This window comes from Pterocles gutturalis, unplaced genomic scaffold, assembly GCF_000699245.1.
Source record: "Pterocles gutturalis isolate BGI_N339 unplaced genomic scaffold, ASM69924v1 scaffold4566, whole genome shotgun sequence".
In the NCBI taxonomy this organism is placed as follows: Eukaryota; Metazoa; Chordata; class Aves; order Pterocliformes; family Pteroclidae; genus Pterocles; species Pterocles gutturalis.
Window position 1 is genome coordinate 1226 of NW_010100090.1, and position 19405 is coordinate 20630.

The 19405-nt window shown below is 51.3% G+C and overlaps 1 protein-coding gene across 1 annotated transcript in view; it reads left to right on the forward strand.

Moving 5' to 3' along the window:
- The window catches only part of AARS2 (alanyl-tRNA synthetase 2, mitochondrial), a gene marked incomplete at its 5' end in the record, with an annotated part of 16454 nt that extends 744 nt beyond the window's left edge, over window positions 1-15710 (forward strand). Inside the window, 20 exons of the mRNA XM_010078282.1 lie at window positions 100-245; window positions 1046-1240; window positions 1765-1909; window positions 2318-2463; window positions 2756-2864; window positions 3462-3500; window positions 4243-4354; window positions 4905-5032; window positions 5732-5882; window positions 7276-7445; window positions 8457-8570; window positions 8940-9065; window positions 9802-9939; window positions 10326-10435; window positions 11578-11686; window positions 13156-13278; window positions 13716-13826; window positions 14656-14739; window positions 14867-14977; window positions 15437-15710. Of these exons, the coding sequence (XP_010076584.1) occupies window positions 100-245; window positions 1046-1240; window positions 1765-1909; window positions 2318-2463; window positions 2756-2864; window positions 3462-3500; window positions 4243-4354; window positions 4905-5032; window positions 5732-5882; window positions 7276-7445; window positions 8457-8570; window positions 8940-9065; window positions 9802-9939; window positions 10326-10435; window positions 11578-11686; window positions 13156-13278; window positions 13716-13826; window positions 14656-14739; window positions 14867-14977; window positions 15437-15601 (2532 nt within the window). The remainder of the gene's footprint in view (window positions 1-99; window positions 246-1045; window positions 1241-1764; window positions 1910-2317; window positions 2464-2755; window positions 2865-3461; window positions 3501-4242; window positions 4355-4904; window positions 5033-5731; window positions 5883-7275; window positions 7446-8456; window positions 8571-8939; window positions 9066-9801; window positions 9940-10325; window positions 10436-11577; window positions 11687-13155; window positions 13279-13715; window positions 13827-14655; window positions 14740-14866; window positions 14978-15436) is intronic.
- Between the last annotated feature and the right edge of the window lie 3695 nt (window positions 15711-19405).

A 19405-nucleotide genomic window follows, 5' to 3' on the forward strand; every position in this document is an offset into this window, starting at 1 on the left:
AAATTAACTTCCTTGGTGTTTGACTCCGGTTCTAAAGAGCCTTCCTGCATCGCAACGCATCCTGGATTACTGTGCTTCAATGATGTTCTCTCTGCTCAGGAGGAGGCATGTAGCATGGCCTGGGAGCTCTTAACAGAGGTCTACGAGATCCCCAGAGATCGTCTCTACGTCACCTATTTTGGTGGAGACTCCTTGCTGGGGCTGAGTGCGGATGAGGAGTGCAGGGACGTGTGGCTCCGCCTGGGGTAAGTGTGTTAGAGAAGAGGTTCTGAGCAGCAGGTGCTGACATTTCAGTCTCTATAGTCCCCCATTTGTTCTTTAGTTGATGGGAATCAGATGTAGGGGCCAAAAGTTGTGTTCTAAACTCATTTAATTTATTTCGTTTGGGCTGTTAAAATTCAGCCTGGCTCTGAGCTCTCTGGAGCATTTGACCTTTAAGCTGTTTCTCAGAAGTTATCAGCCCCAGGGGCTGCGTACCTGAGACTGCCTGGCCTGGATGAAGTGTGTGAAGGTTCTCTGATCCTTTGCTTCTTCTCCGTCACGAGCTGTGGAGGGTACATTCTCCTCTGAAAGCTAACAATAGCTTCTTCAGTGTGAAGATGAAGCAGTTGCAGAGAGCGCTGCTGTGCTTTGGGAGCTTCTTCCAGGATGTCTGTGGGCTTTGAACCCAAGGCAGCCAGCTTTGTGCCGCTGTTGGTGTTCAGCTTTGTCCATTGGGATCAGGTCTTAGCTCTGCTGGAGTTCCATCGAAGGAGGAAGCTGGCTCCACAGACCTGGTGGAGAGCCTGTCTCCGTCAGGAGGAGCCAGACTGAGTTTGCCACCCATTCTGGGCAGGGAGCAGGATCCTCTCTGGTTTGGTCCAGCTTGTTCCTGCTAAGGAGAGTAATTCTATGTGAGCAGAAGCAAAGGAATCCCGATGTGTTTGGTTATTGAGTTTGTAATAGTCAGAAAGGATTCCTCGTTCCAGCTTTCTCTGCGATCTAGTCTACTATGTGCTTTGCGTGCATGCCCCAGCGCTGCCACCTCTGTTTTTTGCCTTTCCAGGGTGCCTGCCAGTCACGTGCTTCCTTTTCCATTGAAGGACAACTTCTGGGAGATGGGGGACACAGGTCCCTGCGGTCCCTGCACAGAGATCCACTATGACCACATGGGTGGTGGCAGAAATGCTGCAGCACTGGTGAACCAGGGCAGCCCCGATGTAGTGGAGATCTGGAACCTGGTCTTCATGCAGTATAGCAGGTACCAAGCATCTGAGCTGGTCTCCAGAGCCTTTGCTCCTTGTCTGACTCCAAAATTACATGTGCGTATTCCCAGACATCTCACTGCTTTCCAGGAGGTGGCAGTACAGGAGCAAGGGAGAAGCTGTGGAGTCGTATCCAGTATGGCTCTTGGTCCCCTTTGCTTTATTTGTCCTGTCCTGCTTCAACCTCTGCTGCCTGTTGTCCCTCACTGCTGCATTCCAGAGGCCTCTTGAGGTCTGCAGCAGCCTGGAGAAACCTGCAGAAGGAGGAGAAGGCCTTGGGCCCCAGTTCAGGAAAGGCCTTTTTAAAAAACCTGACTATCTGATGGTCAGATCCTGGCTGCCTGACAGTGCCAAGGCAGGATGCTGTTAGTCTTGTCCCTGAGCTTCCTTTTGTTCGGTCACCTGCTGTTTCCATCCCCTGACACTCTTCCATTCTCTTTGACTCACCTGCTCCTTTTGTTTGCTCTCAAACTGACCCTTGCTTCTCTTTTGTCTTTTATTTTTCCTGGCTCGCTGACAGAGAGGCGGAGGGGAATCTGCTTCCCTTGCCACAGCACCACGTGGATACAGGAATGGGCCTGGAAAGGCTGGTGACAGTTCTGCAAAACAAACGCTCCAACTATGACACAGATCTCTTCACTCCCATCTTGGATGCTATTCACAAGGTGATGGTGCTTCTCCTCAGAGTCACAGCGAAGCAAAAGCTCCTTGAATGCAGGCTGCTTGTCTGGTACCATAGTACAGCTTTCTGTGCACATGTTACTGTACAATATTTTGAGGCAGGTCCAGAGCAGCGTTCTAGGGAAACTGGGGAGAATTCCAGTGTGGAAATCCACTGTGATATCAGCTTTTCCTCCAAAGTTTCTTAAATTCCTCAGGCATAGTCTGACCTGTCTTGGGTACAGAAGTCTTGATATGTAATGATCTGGAAGGATTTAATGAGTACATCTTAGATGTGCAGGGTTCAGAGGTAGTTGAGAAGCATGATGTCAAGCTGCAAGTTTCTTGCATTGAAACTTTTCCTTCTGCAGCCATTAATTTCTGATAATCTTTCTCCGTACTTTCTCTTTTAGGGCTGCGGGGGGCCCAGATACCAAGGTCTGGTCGGGGATGCTGATGTTGGGCGTGTGAATATGGCCTATCGTGTGGTGGCAGATCATGTGCGCACCTTGTGCGTGTGCATCACAGATGGCATCTACCCAGGCCTCTCTGGAGCAGAGTAAGGAATTAAGAAAATGGCATGGGGTGGAGGGAGTTAGGTCTGGAAAGGAATATGGATGGCCAGGGGAGAGGCTCAGGTGTGAGCCCAGTGCATGAGCTTTGGGGAAGCAGGAAGGTGAGAGCCTGGAATAGGTTCTGACCTTCAGGCATATCCTTGGATGGGCGTAGAGTGTGGGGAGCAGCTGACCTGTGTTGGTGAGGCCAGAGGAGCTGTGGTGGGAGTGTGCTGGATGTGAGAGCTGGGCAGGGGTGCTCACATGGCTGCCTGGGGAATCCTGCCCTGCTTTCAGACTGGTGCTACGTCGGATCCTGCGCAGGGCTGTCCGCTTTTGCTCTGAAGTCCTTCACGCTCCACCTGGGCTCCTGGCATCCCTGGTGCCTACCGTAGTGGAAGTGCTGGTGAGTAAAAACTGCTGCCTTGGGGGGAAGAAAAGAGTATCACACATGTCCTATTCAGCTTTGCATCTCTTTCTTGTACACTGTCAGGAGACAGTCTTGGATGTAAAAGAGTTCTAGGAGGGTGTATCTGGTGCTATGCATCAGAGCAGTAAAAATCTCTTGTCTCCTAATCATTTGTGATGGAGGGAGGGGGCCTAGTGGTACACTCAGCACTAGTGTTGCACGTAAGTGTATGCAAGTGCACCTTGTTTCCTGAGGGCTTCCAAGCTGTCAGATGTGGTTAAAGCCATCCGAAATTGGTCCCTGTGAGTTCTAACAGCATCCTAAAAGACAATGCTGTCCTCCTACTGTGAATGGATGTGTTTGGCAAGAGATACGGTGCAGGGGCTAGCAGAGGTGGGTCATGAGGAGATAGTGAGGAGATGGCAGCTGGAAGTCCACTTGTGATTCTTCCTCTGTGCTGCTGTCCCTGTGGCCATGGGCTGGGACTCCCTTCACACTCACTTGCCTGAGAAACCTCTGTAAGGCTTGTGGCGTGCTGAGATCCCGTGAGGAAGATGCTGAGGAAGTTATCACTAACTGAGCCTCACTCCACAGGGAGATGCCTATCCAGAGCTGACGAAGAACACAGACCAGGTGAGCAATGTTGGAATTACCTGGAGAGAAATCCCCTCTCTCATTATCTTTGTGAGGCGCTGCTCTCAGGGGAAGAAGTCAGCCCTTCCTTGGGACTTAGCTGGAGGATTTTGCATAGCCTCTTCCCTAACCACATTCTCTTGGGTGGGCTGAGATGTACTGGGAACATGTTTGTATCCAGGGCAGGAGAAGTATCTGCGGCAGTTCTACTAGATCCTTACCAGGGACTGCTTCTCCTAGTGTAAGGCAGTTGTTGCTCTAAAAAAGCTGGGGTAGCACTCTTGTTGAGTGCAAGTACAGCCTGTCCCAGCCTGGGGACCTTTTGTCCAAAGTGGATTGATGATTTAAGGCTAGTCCTGGCTTGCGTCTGCTGACAGCACCTGTGACAAGCAATTTCTCTGGCTGTTCCAGCCATGCAATTCTAACTGGGTCACAGATGTGAATGTCTGACAGGGAGCATTTGTCAGCCTCCAGCCTTCCCCAGGTGGATGGTCAATATTTCCTTGACAGGAATGGTCATAGGAGGCACGATGACTTTGGCACTGTTTAGTAATGCATCCAAGTCACCTTGTGATGGATACTTAGCAAACAAAAAGGCTGGTTCAAGCAGACACAGCACCCCCATTTGACACCTGCTTGATGTGCTTTGAGCTGACTGTAGGAGGGAGCCCAGTGGTAGCAGGGTTGAGCTGGGAAACTCCCTGAGGTGTTGTAGCTAACCCTTCTTCTGATCCTTGGGCAGGTCATGGATATCATCAACGAGAACGAGGCAGCTTTTCTGTCCTCCCTTGAGCGTGGGAGGCGCATCATTGAACGGACAGTACAGCAGATGGAGCCCTCCACAAATTTCCCGGGTGAGTCTCCCTCCTCTGGTGAGCTGCACTTAAAGATGGTTTGATCCAGGTCCTCACAAGCATTGCAGTCAAAACTGTGGTGGACGTCTGCCTCCTCCACATGTTTTTAGTGACCTTCTAGCACTGCACAGGGGAGCAGATGTTGCTTCCTTCTTCAGATTGCAGTTGTTTTCTAATACTTTGTTCTCACAACAAACTAGGCACCAGGAATATTAGAAATGTTCCCTTGCTGCTTTACTGACTGATAAACTGGGTCCTTACAAGACACAACTGAAGGGAGCTCAGGACTTAATCAGAGCAGCTGCCTGTCTAGATGTGCTGCACTGAAATTTTAGTGGGGATGGGGCTATGGAGCATCATAAATATTCAGTCCCATGCAAGAAGAACTGCATGACTTCTCTTCCTTTTTCCATTACCAGTGCAGTTGCACACAACACAGGTGAATCCGGTTACCAAGGCACACCTTAGATCAGTCCCATCTGAGCAACACTTGAGATTCCTCTGCTTTCTGTGTTCACTCAGAGTTCATGTCCTTCTTTTTGTCCTACAGCTGAAGTAGCCTGGTCTCTCTATGGAAATTTGGGATTCCCTCTGGATCTGATTGACTTGATGCTTGAAGAAAAGGGAATCCGTTTGGATTCAGCTGCTTTTAATGAACTTGCTCTGGAAGATGCAAAGGTAAGAGGGGGACTTGCCTTGCCAGAATAATTCAGAGCCTTCCCTCTCTCATGTGAGCATGGAGGCAGCACTCCTTTCACTACTGAGGCTCTTTGGATTCACCACAGGGCCATGTGCCTTTTCCCTGAAGGCGAAGTGGGTCTGAAACAGCAGTGGGGTCACAGAGCCTTTGCTTATGGGTGTGGGACTGAGAAGTATTGGCTGGTGATTCTCTTCGTATCAGTAGAATTGTTTTATGATGCTGACTGTTGCTGGAGCAGAGGTTATCATAGAATTATACAGGTTAGGAGTGTCCTCTCAGTCATGGAGCCCAGCTCCTCACACAAAGCAGAGCCAGCTTAGACATCCTAAACAGCAAGTGATTTGTGAAGAGCTGACAAAATCTCCTTGGTCTCTGTAGTGCTGGAAGACTTGCAACGCCCACCCTGTGCAGTAATCAGTTTAAGGCATTTCTCTCCTGAGCTTTAATGGCCTGGAAATTTCAGAGTTTGGCCTGCCTCAAGGCTAGCACAGGGTGGTACTGAGTGCTTGTGGAGTCTGAAGGAATGGGGTTGGTTTAGCAGTAGCCTCCATCAGCCTGGATCTAAACAAGCCTTTTCCAGGAAGGTGGAAGAAGTTATCCCTAGCCTTATAGCTCTAATTATCGTTTTGAGTGCTCCCAGCTATGTCCTGTCTAACTGTGCCTTTGCTGTGCTGCAGCGGAAGGCTGGTGGCCCGCAGGCAGGACAGCTGCAGGATACAAACACACACCTTGATGTGCATTCGCTGGCTCAGCTGCAGAGCAACAGTGTGCCTGCTACTGATGACTCTCCAAAGTACGCCTACACGCTTGGACAGCACGGGCACTATGGTAAGCGGCCAGGTCCCATCCGTAGGGCAAGCACTGCCTTGAGGGCGCTGGAATCCCTCACAAGACTGCTTTTATTCCCTAACCTTATGCATGCAGAACATTTACTTTGTGGTTCAGTCCTGTCCACCTTGCTGCTGCATCTTTTCTCTGCCCCTGTACCTCGTCTCAAATCAGGTGCTTTTCTTATTGCCGCTGGTCTCTCTCCAGGAAGGCTCTGGGCTGGTGACAAGTCTGGGAGCTCTGGGTTGGTGTTACTGTGCAGTGGTGAAGCAGGGACTGTTGATTTCTGCTAGAGATGAGTCTGTCCCCAACAATTAGGCTTCTGTGTGTGAATTCTAGGAAGAATGAAGAGTAATTACGCAAAGGGTTTAGGTGGTTGTCTAAAACAGTGCACTTGCTATTTCTCTGCCAGACCACTAGATGCCAGTGCAGGCTTTTTATCATTTAGGCTAACTGGGGTTGCAGATGCTCTCGGGAAAGCATTAAAGCTAAACCACAGACAGTAAGAGGTGGTATGGCTGTCACAAGCAATTACAGATAGCTGTGTGTACAGCCAACTCCTTCTTACCCAGTGTGTTGGTGGCAACCCACACTACATAGAAAGTGAGGCAAATCAAGCTATATATACTATGGCAAGAGCACAATGGAGGAAAAAAGCCCAGCAGTGACATTGGCTGAAAATCTCCAGGCTAGCACTGTACCACTTCCTCAGTCTCTGAATCATGGAATAATTCAGGTTGGACAGGATCTCTGGATATCCCCATGTCTTGGCCAAAGGAACCTCAGCTTCACAGTCGACTCAGATTGCTCAGAGCCTTGTCCATTTAAGTTTTCAGTGTATTTAAGGACAGAGATCCCACAGCGTCTGTGTTCCCTGTTCTTTGTCACTCTTAGTCTGGAAAGTTTTTTTTCTTTATGTACATCCACAATTTCCTATACTCTGGATGTAGTCTCACAAATGCTAAATAGGGGTTTCCTTGACCTGCTGGCTATGCTTGTGTTCCTGTAGCCCAGCAGGCAGGCAGTCTTCCTTACTGCAAGGGTACCCTGATAGAAGGCAGGCAGGTCGGCCGAGCATGCAGTGTAGCAAGAGGCACATGTGTCTGTGCTACATCTTGTTCTGTCAGGCTCACATGGAGCCAGATTGGGCATCTCTGCCTGCTTACCTGCTACTCAGCAGGTCTGTCACTAGGTAAGTGAGGGGTTAATCGTTCCAAATAAGATATTCTTTGTCCTTTCTGCCAGTAGCTGTTCGTCTCCTACCAAAGCAAAGTGATAGTTTCAGTATGGACTTCGGTGTTGGCAGGGTTGGCATGGGCAAGTGACCCTTCCTTTCTTGTTGCAATCTGATAGGGTGTATGCACTAATTGCTCCATCTTCTTCCCCCTGACAGAGTTCAGCCCGTGCCAGGCCACTGTCCTGATGCTGTACAGAGATCAGTCTCTCCAGAAGGAGGTTGTGGCAGGGCAACGCTGTGGTGTCATCCTGGACAGGACTAACTTCTATGCAGAGCAGGGCGGGCAAGCATGTGACCGAGGCTACATGATACGTTTAGGACAGCAGGTAAGACCCTTTGCTGCCTGAACCCAAAGCAGCCATGGATACTGAGGCCAGGCAGACTTCTCCAAGTGAAAGGCTGTTTTACTTGTGTTAATTTGCAAGCTGCTGACTCTTGACAGTTCACTTGGCTTTGCATCAGGGTTGGTGGGGTAAGGGAGAAGCAGCAGTATCTTCACAGAGGCGTACTTGCTGCTCTGGTTGTCTCTCTCAGCCCTTTGTAATTTCTTCTTGCTGGGGAAGACTTTAAAGTCTTCTTGGGTCTCTCTTCAGTGTGCTGCACTCTCTCCAGCTGGGGTGGCAATGCAGAGAGAAGGCAGTCGATGATCAGAGAGTCCGTGAGCTGAGTAACTTATCGTTGTCCAGTCCTGGGCAACTGCCAGCAGTGCCCAACCTGAGACCCAGCACAAAATCTCTTATCCCTCACAAAAGCATCAAGGAGGACCTCCACCTCTGCAGCATGTTCCTTCAGGCTTGCCAGAGGGAGGGCTTTGACCCTCTCCTGGGAAGTTAAATGAGGTGCAGCTTTTTCTACCTCCCACATTCCAGCTCTTGAGAATCACCCCTGGGCTTTGATGCTGCCTTTTTAGTCTTGCAGAATGTGATAGTGCCTTGCTCAGCACTTCTCCCCAGGCTGAAGCAGGGATCTAGTTTCTCTTGCCAGCCCAGTGAGGTAGAAATGGCACCTTGGATGCGTGCAACAGGTGCCTTGGCAGCTGCTGTCCATTTTCTCATGGACAAGCATCCTTGTTAGGAAGATTCGTCACCATGGGTGGTGTTGCTGTCCACTGCAAGCTGGCAGCCTCAACGTCTTGTGCAGCGAGTGGCTGGGTGGAAGGAAGGTCTGAGGCACTCTGGTTACATTTCCAATAAGTTTGTCTGTGCTTTTCCCACCCCATCCCTGTCTTTTAGAGATCACTGAGGGTTGTATTTCTCAGTCAGATCAAACAAGCATCTAGCATAGGTCTTTGGATGTTCCCTGGGTCCTAACTCATCTTTCTGTCTCTCTTTGCTCAGGACACACTCTTCCCCGTGGAGTCAGTTCGTCTCTGTGGTGGTTATGTGGTCCATGAGGTCACTGCTGTGGAAACCCTGCGTGCTGGGGACCAAGTGCAGCTCTTTGTGGATGAGGTGAGAACTCACTGCTCTTAACCTTTTCATATCCTTGCTTTGAGAGTCTTGTCATGTCCTGAGTAATCTGGGCACAGCAGAGCCTCATCTCTTGTATTCCTGAGGCTGCTCTTCACTGTGATTTGCAGTAGCTCTGTAATCTTCTGTGAGTCTTTGGTCTGTCCAGAAGTATCCAGCCTACCTTTTGCTGTTTTACAGAGGTGATCCCGTGGGAAAAGAAGTTACATCTGCCCAGTGACATAAATTAATCTGACAGCTATGCTACCCATTTTTCTTCCTCCCATCTCCTATCCTCTCACATGCAGCCATCCTCTGTCCCCTTTTGCTGTGGAGAACAAGCACCTCCTGACAACTTCTCTGTGCTTTCAGGCCCAGCGGCTGGCCTGCATGACAAACCACACCGCTACCCACCTGCATCATGTCCTGGGTGACAGCACAGAGCAACGAGGGTCCCATGTGACAGCAGAGCGGCTGCGCTTCGACTTTGATACCAAGGTGACTCTGGACTTCTTGTTCTCAGCAGTACCAACATCCCACTATGGGCTTTCTCTCCAGGGATTTTTCTCCTCTCACCATAGTCGCTCCTTTAGAGACAGGTCACGTTTTATCTGAGCAGTGAAACTTGGCCTTGTGGAGATGACCTGACTGAGGAGGGCTTGGTGAGGGGATGAGTGGCAGACAGAGGGGAAGGGACTTAGCAAGGCCAGGGGACATGGGGCTGATATGAGTAGCATAAAGGGGTCTCTGAGAGATTCACCAGCTTGGCTGTGGCATGTGTGTGACGGTGACATCCAGGTGAGAGGCACTGGGAACTGAAAGCAGTTGGGTCAGGCTGAGCACTGACCCTGGTAACCTGTCACCTGTTGCAGCATCTCTCTTGAAGAGTTTGGTTGATGCAACAACGACTGCTGGAAGAGCCAGAGGATGTTGGCCACCATAATGGACACTAAACTTCCCGGTGCCCTGATCACTCCAACCACTTTTTCTGGCTCGACAAAGACTAGGGGTTCCCCATTGGTGCACCTGACATTGGAGGTGTTCTTCTGGATGGGAGGAGAGGGTGGGAGGGTCACGATGGTCACAATTCCCTTTTAGAAGTAGGGAGGATGAGATTCAGGGGGAGAATGGTGTACCCAGGCTGAGTTGCCTGGGGGCCCTGCCCCAGTTCTCTCTCCTTTGTTCTGTACTTCTCAGGAGGCTTCTGCATATCGTGTCTGGTTTATTTCCTCAGGGCCCTGTGACTGTGGAACAGCTGCAGCAAGTGGAGCAAGTGGTCCAGGACTTGATCAAACGAAATGAAGTTGTGCATATGGCTGAGGTCCCCCTCGCCCTGGCAAGAAGAGTTCGGGGACTCCGTGCCATGGATGAGGTATGACAGGACGGCAGCACACATCTTTGAGAATCATCTGTGTCACAAGAGTTGTTGACGCAACAGGTTTCTGCTAGGGAATTGACTCTCAAAACTTAGGAAGCAAAATAGGATAGAGGTGAAATCTCAGGAGCACTGTGTTGTAAAACATGGAGGCTGGTGATGCATAGGTTTTAATTTCTTTGGACCAAAAGCTTGTAGTGTCACCCAGTTGTTTCTTTCTCCCCACAGTGGCTGGTTGTGGGGAAGAAGCAGTGCTGCCCCTGACTCTGGGGCTGCTCTAGAATAGGGAAAAAGGAAGGCAGAGACCTGAAGCCATGTGGTTAGTCTGTAAGCACCCCTGAAGGACCATATTGTTAGCTGCTGATCCCTGTCTCCTCTGTCAGGGGTATCCAGATCCAGTGAGGATAGTGTCCCTGGGGGTCCCTGTGGAGAGTGTGCTGACCCGCGACTCTGAGGCTGCAATGCAGACCTCTGTGGAGCTCTGCTGTGGGACGTAAGTGACTTTTACTTGCAGTCAGAAGATGGTTTTGTGGGCACTGGTGGCTGAGATAGAGACATTCTTGCAAGCTCCACTCCCTGTCCCTGTGCAACTTGGTTTCCTCAGTGGAAAAGATCTTGTGAGGACAGAATTGGCTAGTTAGAAAGCTTTGGAAGTCCCAGGGTTAGAAAACTTTAGTGAAATGCGAAGCATTTTTCCTTGCTTCATAGTCTGAAACCAACCTGGAATCCATAGGGCACCGGTGGAGGGTGGGAGGGTGAGAAAGGAATGTGTGCACCATCACACCAGAGTTACAAGACTTTGGCTTTGAGGTTGCAGGAGGGCTGGGGACCTAGCAGGAGACTCTGAGATGGCTGTGAGATCTTGAGACCACTCTAATTATTTTAAGTCATTTTCTTCGTCCTCTTCTGCTTTTAGCAGTAATGAGAGTAGAAGAAAAGTTGATTAATCTTAGGACAATGCTGAAAAGAAGAAAATCCAGGAACAAGTTGGCCATTGAGCAGATACAGCTGAAAATGAGCAAGTTTCTAGTCATGAGATCATGTTTGTGGGAGCAGTGGGACAAAAAACTGCGTGGGAGTAAAGATGATCAATTCCTGTGAAGCTGTCTGAAATTATTACTTGTGGTAACAGAACCTGAGACAGTTTTATTGTTTTCATATCCAGTGTTGAACAGCCAAGAAGGAAAGGGGAGATTGTCAGTGCCCTGTGACTGCACAGCTACCCTGTGACTGGAGTCTACTGGCCAGTCTGTGAGCTGGCCTGACAGGAGAGTGGTGGAGTTGGAGGAAAAAATTACTTTCTACAAGGTTCAGTAGCAGCTGAGTAGAAGAGAAAAATCACAATTTATTCCACTGCTTAAGGAAAGGAGAGGAAAGCAAGGCAGAACGTGGCTGTTACATGCCATTTGACAGCAGCCTGCTGGGCAGGTAGCACAGAGGTTCCTCTGGAGTAGCCTCATCTCTGCTGTCTCTTGCCTGACAGGATGCCTTCAGGATTTTAGGGATGGAAAAGGATTAAAGCTATTGGGATTGGGGAAGGGCTGCCAGACTTGAGACTAAAAGGAAAGCAGGCTTCCTGATTTCTGCTTCCAGAGAGCAGCTTGTTTTCTTTCCTGTTCTCTGTTGACTTTGCAGGCACCTTCTACAAACAGGAGCTATGGAAGATCTGGCCATCATCAGTGAGCGTCAGCTTGTTAAAGGGATTAGCCGTGTCATTGCAGTGACAGGGGGACAAGCCAAACAGGTAAGAAAGAGGGAACTGAGATTTCTGCCGTGTCAAGGCAATGCCAGAAGGACCCAAGTTGTAGGTTCCTGCACAGACAATTAGCTTCCCCCTGCTGTCTCTGGAGCCTCCCTGCTGTGCCTGATCCGGCTTCTTCCTTCACCCCTGCACACAACTCTGCTGCCATACCTCAGTATTCCCCTCCACTCTCCCCTGTCCTAGTCTCCTGTCTCCTTGACCTTCATTCCTCCCCTCAGACCCCCTTTTCCAAGATAAAAACTTGGCACAAATTATCAGGAAGCTTCTAGACTATAAATTTCAGTTCCTAGGTCGGTATTTAAAGGTGCAATCCTTTGTGCTTTGGTTTCACCTCCTGCTTATCACAGCTGGATTTGTACTTTATGATTACACGGCTCTGGCCTCATTCTTACAGCCTTTTTGCTTCTTTTCTTTAGTCTTTTTCCTCCTAAACTGTGGTTTTGGTCTGTCTGGGTCTGTATAGAAAGTATTGTGTCCATGAGGTCGCTCTGTCCTTTGAATATCTGGAAGTGTGAGGGGCCCTGCAACCTTGCCCACTTCCTTTAAGGTTGCAGTCAGAGGAGAATGACTCACTGTCAGTGGAACTGGGAAGTGTAAAGGCAAAGCCCACCCCTGCAAATCTGTTGCTTTTTGGCTGACTGTTCCCTGTGCATCTGTGTCCCTAGCAAGGCTTTCTTTGGTGCAGAGAAATGAAAAGCTGCAGGGCACACGTACACGCTTTGCTGGAAGTGCTGACCTGGAGAGCCCCCGAGAGGAGCTGTGTGCCTGTGTTAATCAAACAAGGGAGACTGCAGGCATGAAGGAGTGACCTGAAACAAGGGATATGTATCCTAGCTAGACAGAGCAGTCCTCACTCTCCGCAGCTTTTCTTATATACCCTCTGCTGTCCTGCTCTAAAGTCTTGCAGGACCATCGTGGGCACGAAGATCAGGGAGGAAATGCTCCAAACCGTAAGGATTGTCGCTAGTAAAAAAAGCTTGTATTAGCTTTTTTTTTAATTAATGGTAGCACTGGTGTTGAGGAAAGCAATAAGAAATATGCCAAAATCAGCTGAACTCAGGAAATATGCTTGAACAGCTGATGAGATTTCTTTTGATTTAGTGGGATTTTTGTTTCTTCAGTCAGGAGATTCAAGAGTGCATTTGCTAATGAAAAAGAGTAAATGAGGGTCCCAATTTTTTCTCAGCGAATCCTGATGATTTGGTGTGAGAAGCTGAGGAAACATAACTGCATGACAGCTTGGTCCACTGGGTGTGACCGTTCAGTGTTGGTGGCAAATCTGGATTAGGAACCTTCTATTTCAGAGTGTCTTGGGGACAGTCATTCTTAAAGCCTCTGTAGGTGTCTTCCCACTGGATCCTGAGCAGCACTTCAGTGATTATGACCCTGCTGCCTCCCCACTTTCTCCAACTCTGCTCTGTTGTTGCATTTGAAGTGTTCTCTCTCTCCAGGCCCGGGAAGTAGGCCAGTGCTTGGCTATGGATGTGGACTCTGTCTCCCTACGAATGAAGCAGAGGAGCACCTCTATTCCTGAGATGCAGAACCTCTCCAAAGAAGTGGGCCAGTTGACCAAAGTAAGGGTTACAGTCCATTACACAAGGATCCCAGCGTGGGCTTTGTACACTTGAGGCACATGGCTTCCTCCCCACCAGGTTCACATCTTACCGTGGGCAATAGCAAGGGCACGTTGCTACCTGCTGGTGCCACTTTGGTGGCAAAGATTCCAGCTGGTGTCTAGGTGCCTCTGTTGCAGATGACCTGCTGCCAGTGGGAATGTGGGAGAAGGCAGTGGGAGGGGAGGGTAAAGCAGTGAAAAAGGGTGCCCAGGCTTTTCCCCAGGCTTTAGGTGCCCAGCTGAAAAGAGAAAGCTGCACACCACAGTGACTGGCCTGATCCCATAGGGGTACAGGAGGGTCTGGGAAGAGGCTAGGCTCCAGCCTGACCTCCCAGAGAACCAGCAGTTTATTTCTAGGTACAGTTTAGTCCCCTTACACAGCAAATTGTCTTGCAGGTGGTGTCTAGCACTGCAATGCCCCAGTGGCAAAGAAGAGAACTACAGACCATCCTCAAAGCGCTACAGCGAACAGCCAACACAGCCATCAAGAAACTGGAGGTGCAGCAGGTACTTCGGCAGCAGCAAACTGCAGCCTTCTCATAGCGCTGTGTGGCATACACCAGTGGACTCTGTCACACTTCACAGCCACTGAGTCACTAAGGTCCCATTAGAAGGCAGGAGAAAGCTGGTACAATCACACACAGCGCAACACGAGCCCTCTGTTGGGTTGGTTTTGCTGGCATTAACCAGGGCCATCATTTGACATGGCAGGGAATGACTGATGGGGCTTTTGGCACCTGAAAAATCTCTCTGCCTGTGAAAATGGAGAATCCTGTATTGGCACTTGTGGGGAACACCAACAGGCAGATAGGTGTCACCTCCCTGTTTATACGCGGAGAAGATGAGGTGGCCCTGGCAGTGGGCTTTACAAGGTTCTGTAGTGGCAGGACAGAGCCTTTCTCCCAGCTGTATGGATATCCCACTGCATTTGTGTTCTGCCAATTTACATTAAAGCCCTTTGGAAATGCTTATTGGTGACGGTGTGTTCTTGGTAAGAATTATCCTTTTCTTCAGGTAGGAACATCTTGCCACAGGAGCCTTCCCGAGACATGTGGCAGGTCCAGGAGAGAGGCTGGGGACCGAACAAGTCACTGTCTATTGCACTTTTGAAAGGGGTTCATCTCTGCTTGCTTCTGAGGAAGGAGGGTTGTACAGGTCTCCATGTGGAGATTTCAGTCTGCCAGTCTTACTTTGACTTCTGCTAACATACGTCTCCCCTCCGTCCCACAGAGCAGCACTTCCATTCCCCATGGATGTACATTACGTGCATATATCCCCATCCAGCCCACTCTGTGCCATCTGTAGCCCCTCAAGTGCTGTGTGTTTCCTCCTCCAGGCTGAAGAGAAGGCACAAAGCCTGCTAGCAAAACATTGCAACCAACCTGTCATCATTGATACTGTCCCAGCTGATTCCCTCTCTGTGAGTAATCCACATTCCTTGTTGGTACCTCGGGTGCTGTGTATAGTAAGAGGGAGCTGCTGGGCACATTTTCTGCTGGCAGGTTCTGCACAGGAGACCTGACCCCTCTTCTTCCTGCCTCTCCTAGATCCTAATGAAGGTAGTGAACCAGCTGTGTGACAAGTCTCCTGGCACATCGGTCCTGCTGCTCAGCCCTCAGGCTTCTGGGGAGGTGCTCTGTGCTTGTCAGGTGGCCAAGGTAAGCAGAATGCTGGTAGAGACACGGGGAACCTGCCTGCAAAGGGGGCTGGACCCACTGCTCAGCAGGTCCCAGATGAGGCTTCTCCTGGGATTCTGCCCAGCGTTGGTAGTTAATCACACAGGGATAGGACCTGAGATGTCCATACTGGGATCAGATACGCTTTCAGTCTCTGCTGGGCACAGATATTCCTGGATCCTCCAGGCCGTGTTTGGCTGGGGGGGAAGACAGCATTAATGTGTAAGCTCAGCCTTTGCGGTCCTCGCAGTCTTGACTGCCTCAGATTAGTGAGGGCCTGTGCTGGGTTTAGGCTGGTGAGGATGTTGTTACCTTTCTTTTTCCAGACTGCAGAGTGTTCCGCAATCCGAATGACTTGAGGCTGGTGAGGATGTTGTTACTTTTCTTTTTCCAGGCTGCAGAGTGTTCCGCAATCCGAATGACTTTGTGTCTCTTCCCCAGAATTGCCTCCCCGTGTTCTCCGCTGCTGACTGGGCCGTGGCTGTCTGTATGCAGATGGAAGGGAAGGCAGGAGGCTCTCCCATCGTCGCAAAGGGCAGTGGGAATGCCAAGGGCATGCAGGGAGCCCTGACCACTGCACTGGAGTTTGCTCAAAGTAAACTGTGATGCTTTGGTGGCAGAAAGCTGTATGCACCCAGCTGCTAGGTGGACACCTGATGCAGAGCACACATTATCCTCTGCTGATCTGAAAGGTTTAGCAGCTCCCACACTGAACCACTTGGTTGCTGCAGCCACTGAATTGGAGCACTTGACTTCTGACCATCCAGGATCGGCTCCTGGTCCCACTGACAGAACGATGCTGCCTGTTCTCAGCATGAACACACAGGGACTCAGCCTCAGAAAGCAACAGCAGATCCTGCTGCTTCTGGAACAGTGCAGTTCTTGCCACAGGACCAGCACAGAGGCTCTGTGAGAGTGTGAGGAGATGGTACAGTGTTATCTTAAAGCCATTAAAGGGTAGAGAGTGTCTGATCCCCTCGTGTTTCTTGCTCTTTGCACCTTTTTTTTTCCCCTCTGCTGCGATGGTGCTGGCTCTTCTCTTGCCTCAGCCAGGGCAGTTTGGGGGGGACCTTCCATCTTGGAGCTTGTTTTCTTTCTCCTCCTTTGTTGCTCTTGGCCTTTCTGGGCATGAAATTCAGGATTTCCTTTCCTCTTTCTGAGCCTGCAAGGATTTAAGTGGGTCATCAATGAGGCCACAGCATAGCCAAGTCATGACCTTCCTAGATCTCAGCAGCACTAAACCTGCTCTGTAATTGAAGGAGAGAGAAAGGATCTTATTCTACCAAAGAGCAAGTTTTGTGGAGGCAGCTGTGGACTTGCATCCCATCCTTTCCCCGCTGCAGAAGGATGATGCATTCATGTCCTGTGCTGCAGCTGCAGGAGCTGACATGTTTCTGCCTGGGACACCCCGCGTTTCGGTGGTGGGTCAAGTGATGCTCAGCTGGGAGAGCTTGGAGCAACGAAACATGAGTTTTAAATATAGTTCTCCAGACAAAAAATTAAGGACCTGAGGTGTGAGCAGTACCCTGGACATGCATTTGCACCTCCAAACATGCACACAGGAGGGAGAGTTTTAAATATAGTAGTTCTCCGGCCAAAAAATTAAGTGAGCAGTGAGCAGTACCCTGGGCCCACACTTGCACCTCCAAACATGCACACAGGAGGGAGGGCAGGAAGCGGGAAACTAATTAAAGAGATGATGGGGTTTTTGCTGTGAGCAGGTGCGGTCAGGTTGGCAACACCTCCATAAATCCAGATGGACCCTGAGGTCCCTTAAGGGCACGTGCAATCCAAGGGCTCGCCAGCCCCAATCCCAAGCAACTCCTTGACTTCAGCAAAAGGGGAGCAGAAAGTGCACACTTGCATCTTCTCGCCCGCTTTGCTGCAGGAGCTTTGCTCCCGCTAGCCTGGGCTGCAGAGGGAGAGGCTGGCACGCAGCGCCTGCGAGAAGCCCAGCTCTCCCTCGGTGCCCCTGCCACCCCCAGCCCTGGGGACGGCTGCTGCAGGGACCTGAGGTGCTGCACCCTGGGAAGATGCTGGGATCACAGCGGTGGCAGCGCAGCCAAGCCGTGCGGAGGATGGTGATGGTATGCTGAGCCACAGGCTGAAAAGCCGTGGGGCTGGGCACCTCGTGGCTGGAGCTGAGCATCTCCCGGGGCTGCTGAATGTACTGCAGCGTGTCCAAGCTGAGCCCTGCAGGGAGGGAGAGCAGCTCAGGGCTGGTTCAAGAGGCCATCTTCAGAAGGAAGGGGAGGGGAGGTGCGTCAGCCATGGGTGAGATGACCTGCCCAGTCCTCAGCTCTCTGTGTAACCTCTTCTCTGCAAGATAGCAGCTCTCAGTTTTCTCTGGCTTCCCGCAGGGGCTGGTGCTGCTCAGCTGGTCTGTCTGCCTCCTTACACCAGCAGTAGCTGAGCTGTGTCTGCTGAAGGCAGAGCAACAGGCATATCTCCTCTGAGTGCCTCGGTTTCCCCATCTGCATCTCAGCTCCAGCAGGGCATAACTAACATCTACTGGGATCTGAAAACTTTTCAGATCCAGCCATCCCTCATTTCACGGTGAGGACCCTAAGACATGGAGAAGAGCCATGTGGTGCCAGGATCCCTGCTTTCTGCCCACTAGCCCCGCAGGGGCCATGCTCAAGGATTTGTGTGTCCCCTGGTGCAGTGGCTTAGGGGGGCTGGGGCACCCCAGCACTAGACCTGGCGATACAGAGCCGGTCCAGCACATCCCTGCCCATGATGGTGGGTCTCCTCTCTGCCTCTAGCTTGATGTCCTAAAACTCACCAGTGTCACCAGCTGCCTCATCCTGCTGGTGACCCCATGTCCCAATTAGCTGGGGAGATGTCCTCAGCAGGGACATTGCTCTCACCATCACACCGCCCCATGCAGGCTCCCCGCTCCCCACGCCCAGCCGCTGCTGCACAGCGCACACAAGGCTGCAGCGATGAACCGCTGACCCAGAGCACTGGTGGCAAGGCAGGATGTCCCATCCCTCGGGAGCAGCTCAGGGCCACCTCGAGCCGGTGCTACCGCTCTGCATCCCAGCAGCCCAAGAATGGAGGGGATGGCTCTGCACCAGAGGCGCTTAGCTGAGGGACAGGCAGCGTGTTAGGGCATGTGGGCAGGGCAGGAGCAGCCCCACAGCCAAATCACCCACCCATGGAGGCAGAAAAGGCATTTCACAGGAAATCCCAGCAGCTCACCTTTGCTGTGTGCCCTTCACAGCCAGCTGGTTCCCTGCACCGGAGTGCTGGCGCCGTGCAGGCAGCTGGGATTGCAGCTGGTGCTTCCCTGCCACTTGCTGAGAGGCGCGATTTGCTCTGCTGCAACCCAAGCTCCTCTCTCCTCCAGAAAGTGCCCGGAAAACCCTTGGGGCTGGGAGAAGGGCCCCACTTCCCCCTCCATCCTCTCCACCACCAGCATCACCCAAACATCGGCAGAAGCACCCTGCTGCTGAGCCTGACCAGGGTGCAGCCCGCTGGAGGGATGAATTTTGATTGATTTATGCCATTCTGGGTCTTAGTCTAGCAGAGGATGGATGGTGGGGGGCCCAGGAGGCTGTGCTGGTGAGGCTGCTGTGGTGGTACCCAGTCTGCATGCAGCCCCACCACCCGACAGCGATGCTCAGCTGCATCCACCACGTGCTGCAGAGCAGAGCCCAAGCAGGCTTCCAGCGGGAGGATGAGCAAAGCTACACCCGTGACCAGCCCCAAGGCACTGGGGTGCTGCTGCCCACCACGTGTAATGGCTCCTTTGAGCATGGAGGGGGGATGGAAGGACATCCTGTCCTGCAGGGTCTGCAGTAGGGGAGACTGGCAGGACCCCTGTCTTGCCTGGGTCCGTATTGCACCCAGCGCCTGTGTGTCACTTTCGCAATCTGGAGGGCTTCAGACTAAGCTGTTAGGTCCAATCATCCACAATCACTTAAGACTCCCATGGGGGCTGTCAGTCTCGAAGTCCTGCTGTGATTCCAGTCTGAAACCCTTCCCGTGTTTTCAGCTGGCTGGGGATCCCTGTCCCAGAGCTACTGCCATCAGATAGTCTGTTCTTTCCGAGATGCTCCACCCCACGCCGGCTGTGAAAATCCCTGAGGCTACTCTGACGCTGGGTTACTATTCCAGTCCCGGACCAAGAGCCCTGCATCTCCTTCGAGTCCTTGCCCAGCCTCATTTCACGCACTTCCCTCGTGCTTTGCATTAGAGGTTGCCTGGGCTTGAACTCCGGGAACGGGAAGATAAATCCGAGCCTACACAGACCTTCTTTTGACATAGTGAGGAATTATTTACACTCGGGTTGGGATTTGCTGCTCTACTAATTTTGTTGTCTCTTCGTTTGCCTGTTTGTCCCACATTTCAGATGGCATTCCCTCCCTCCCTCCCTGCCCTTTCCTTCCCTCGCTGCCCCCCCCC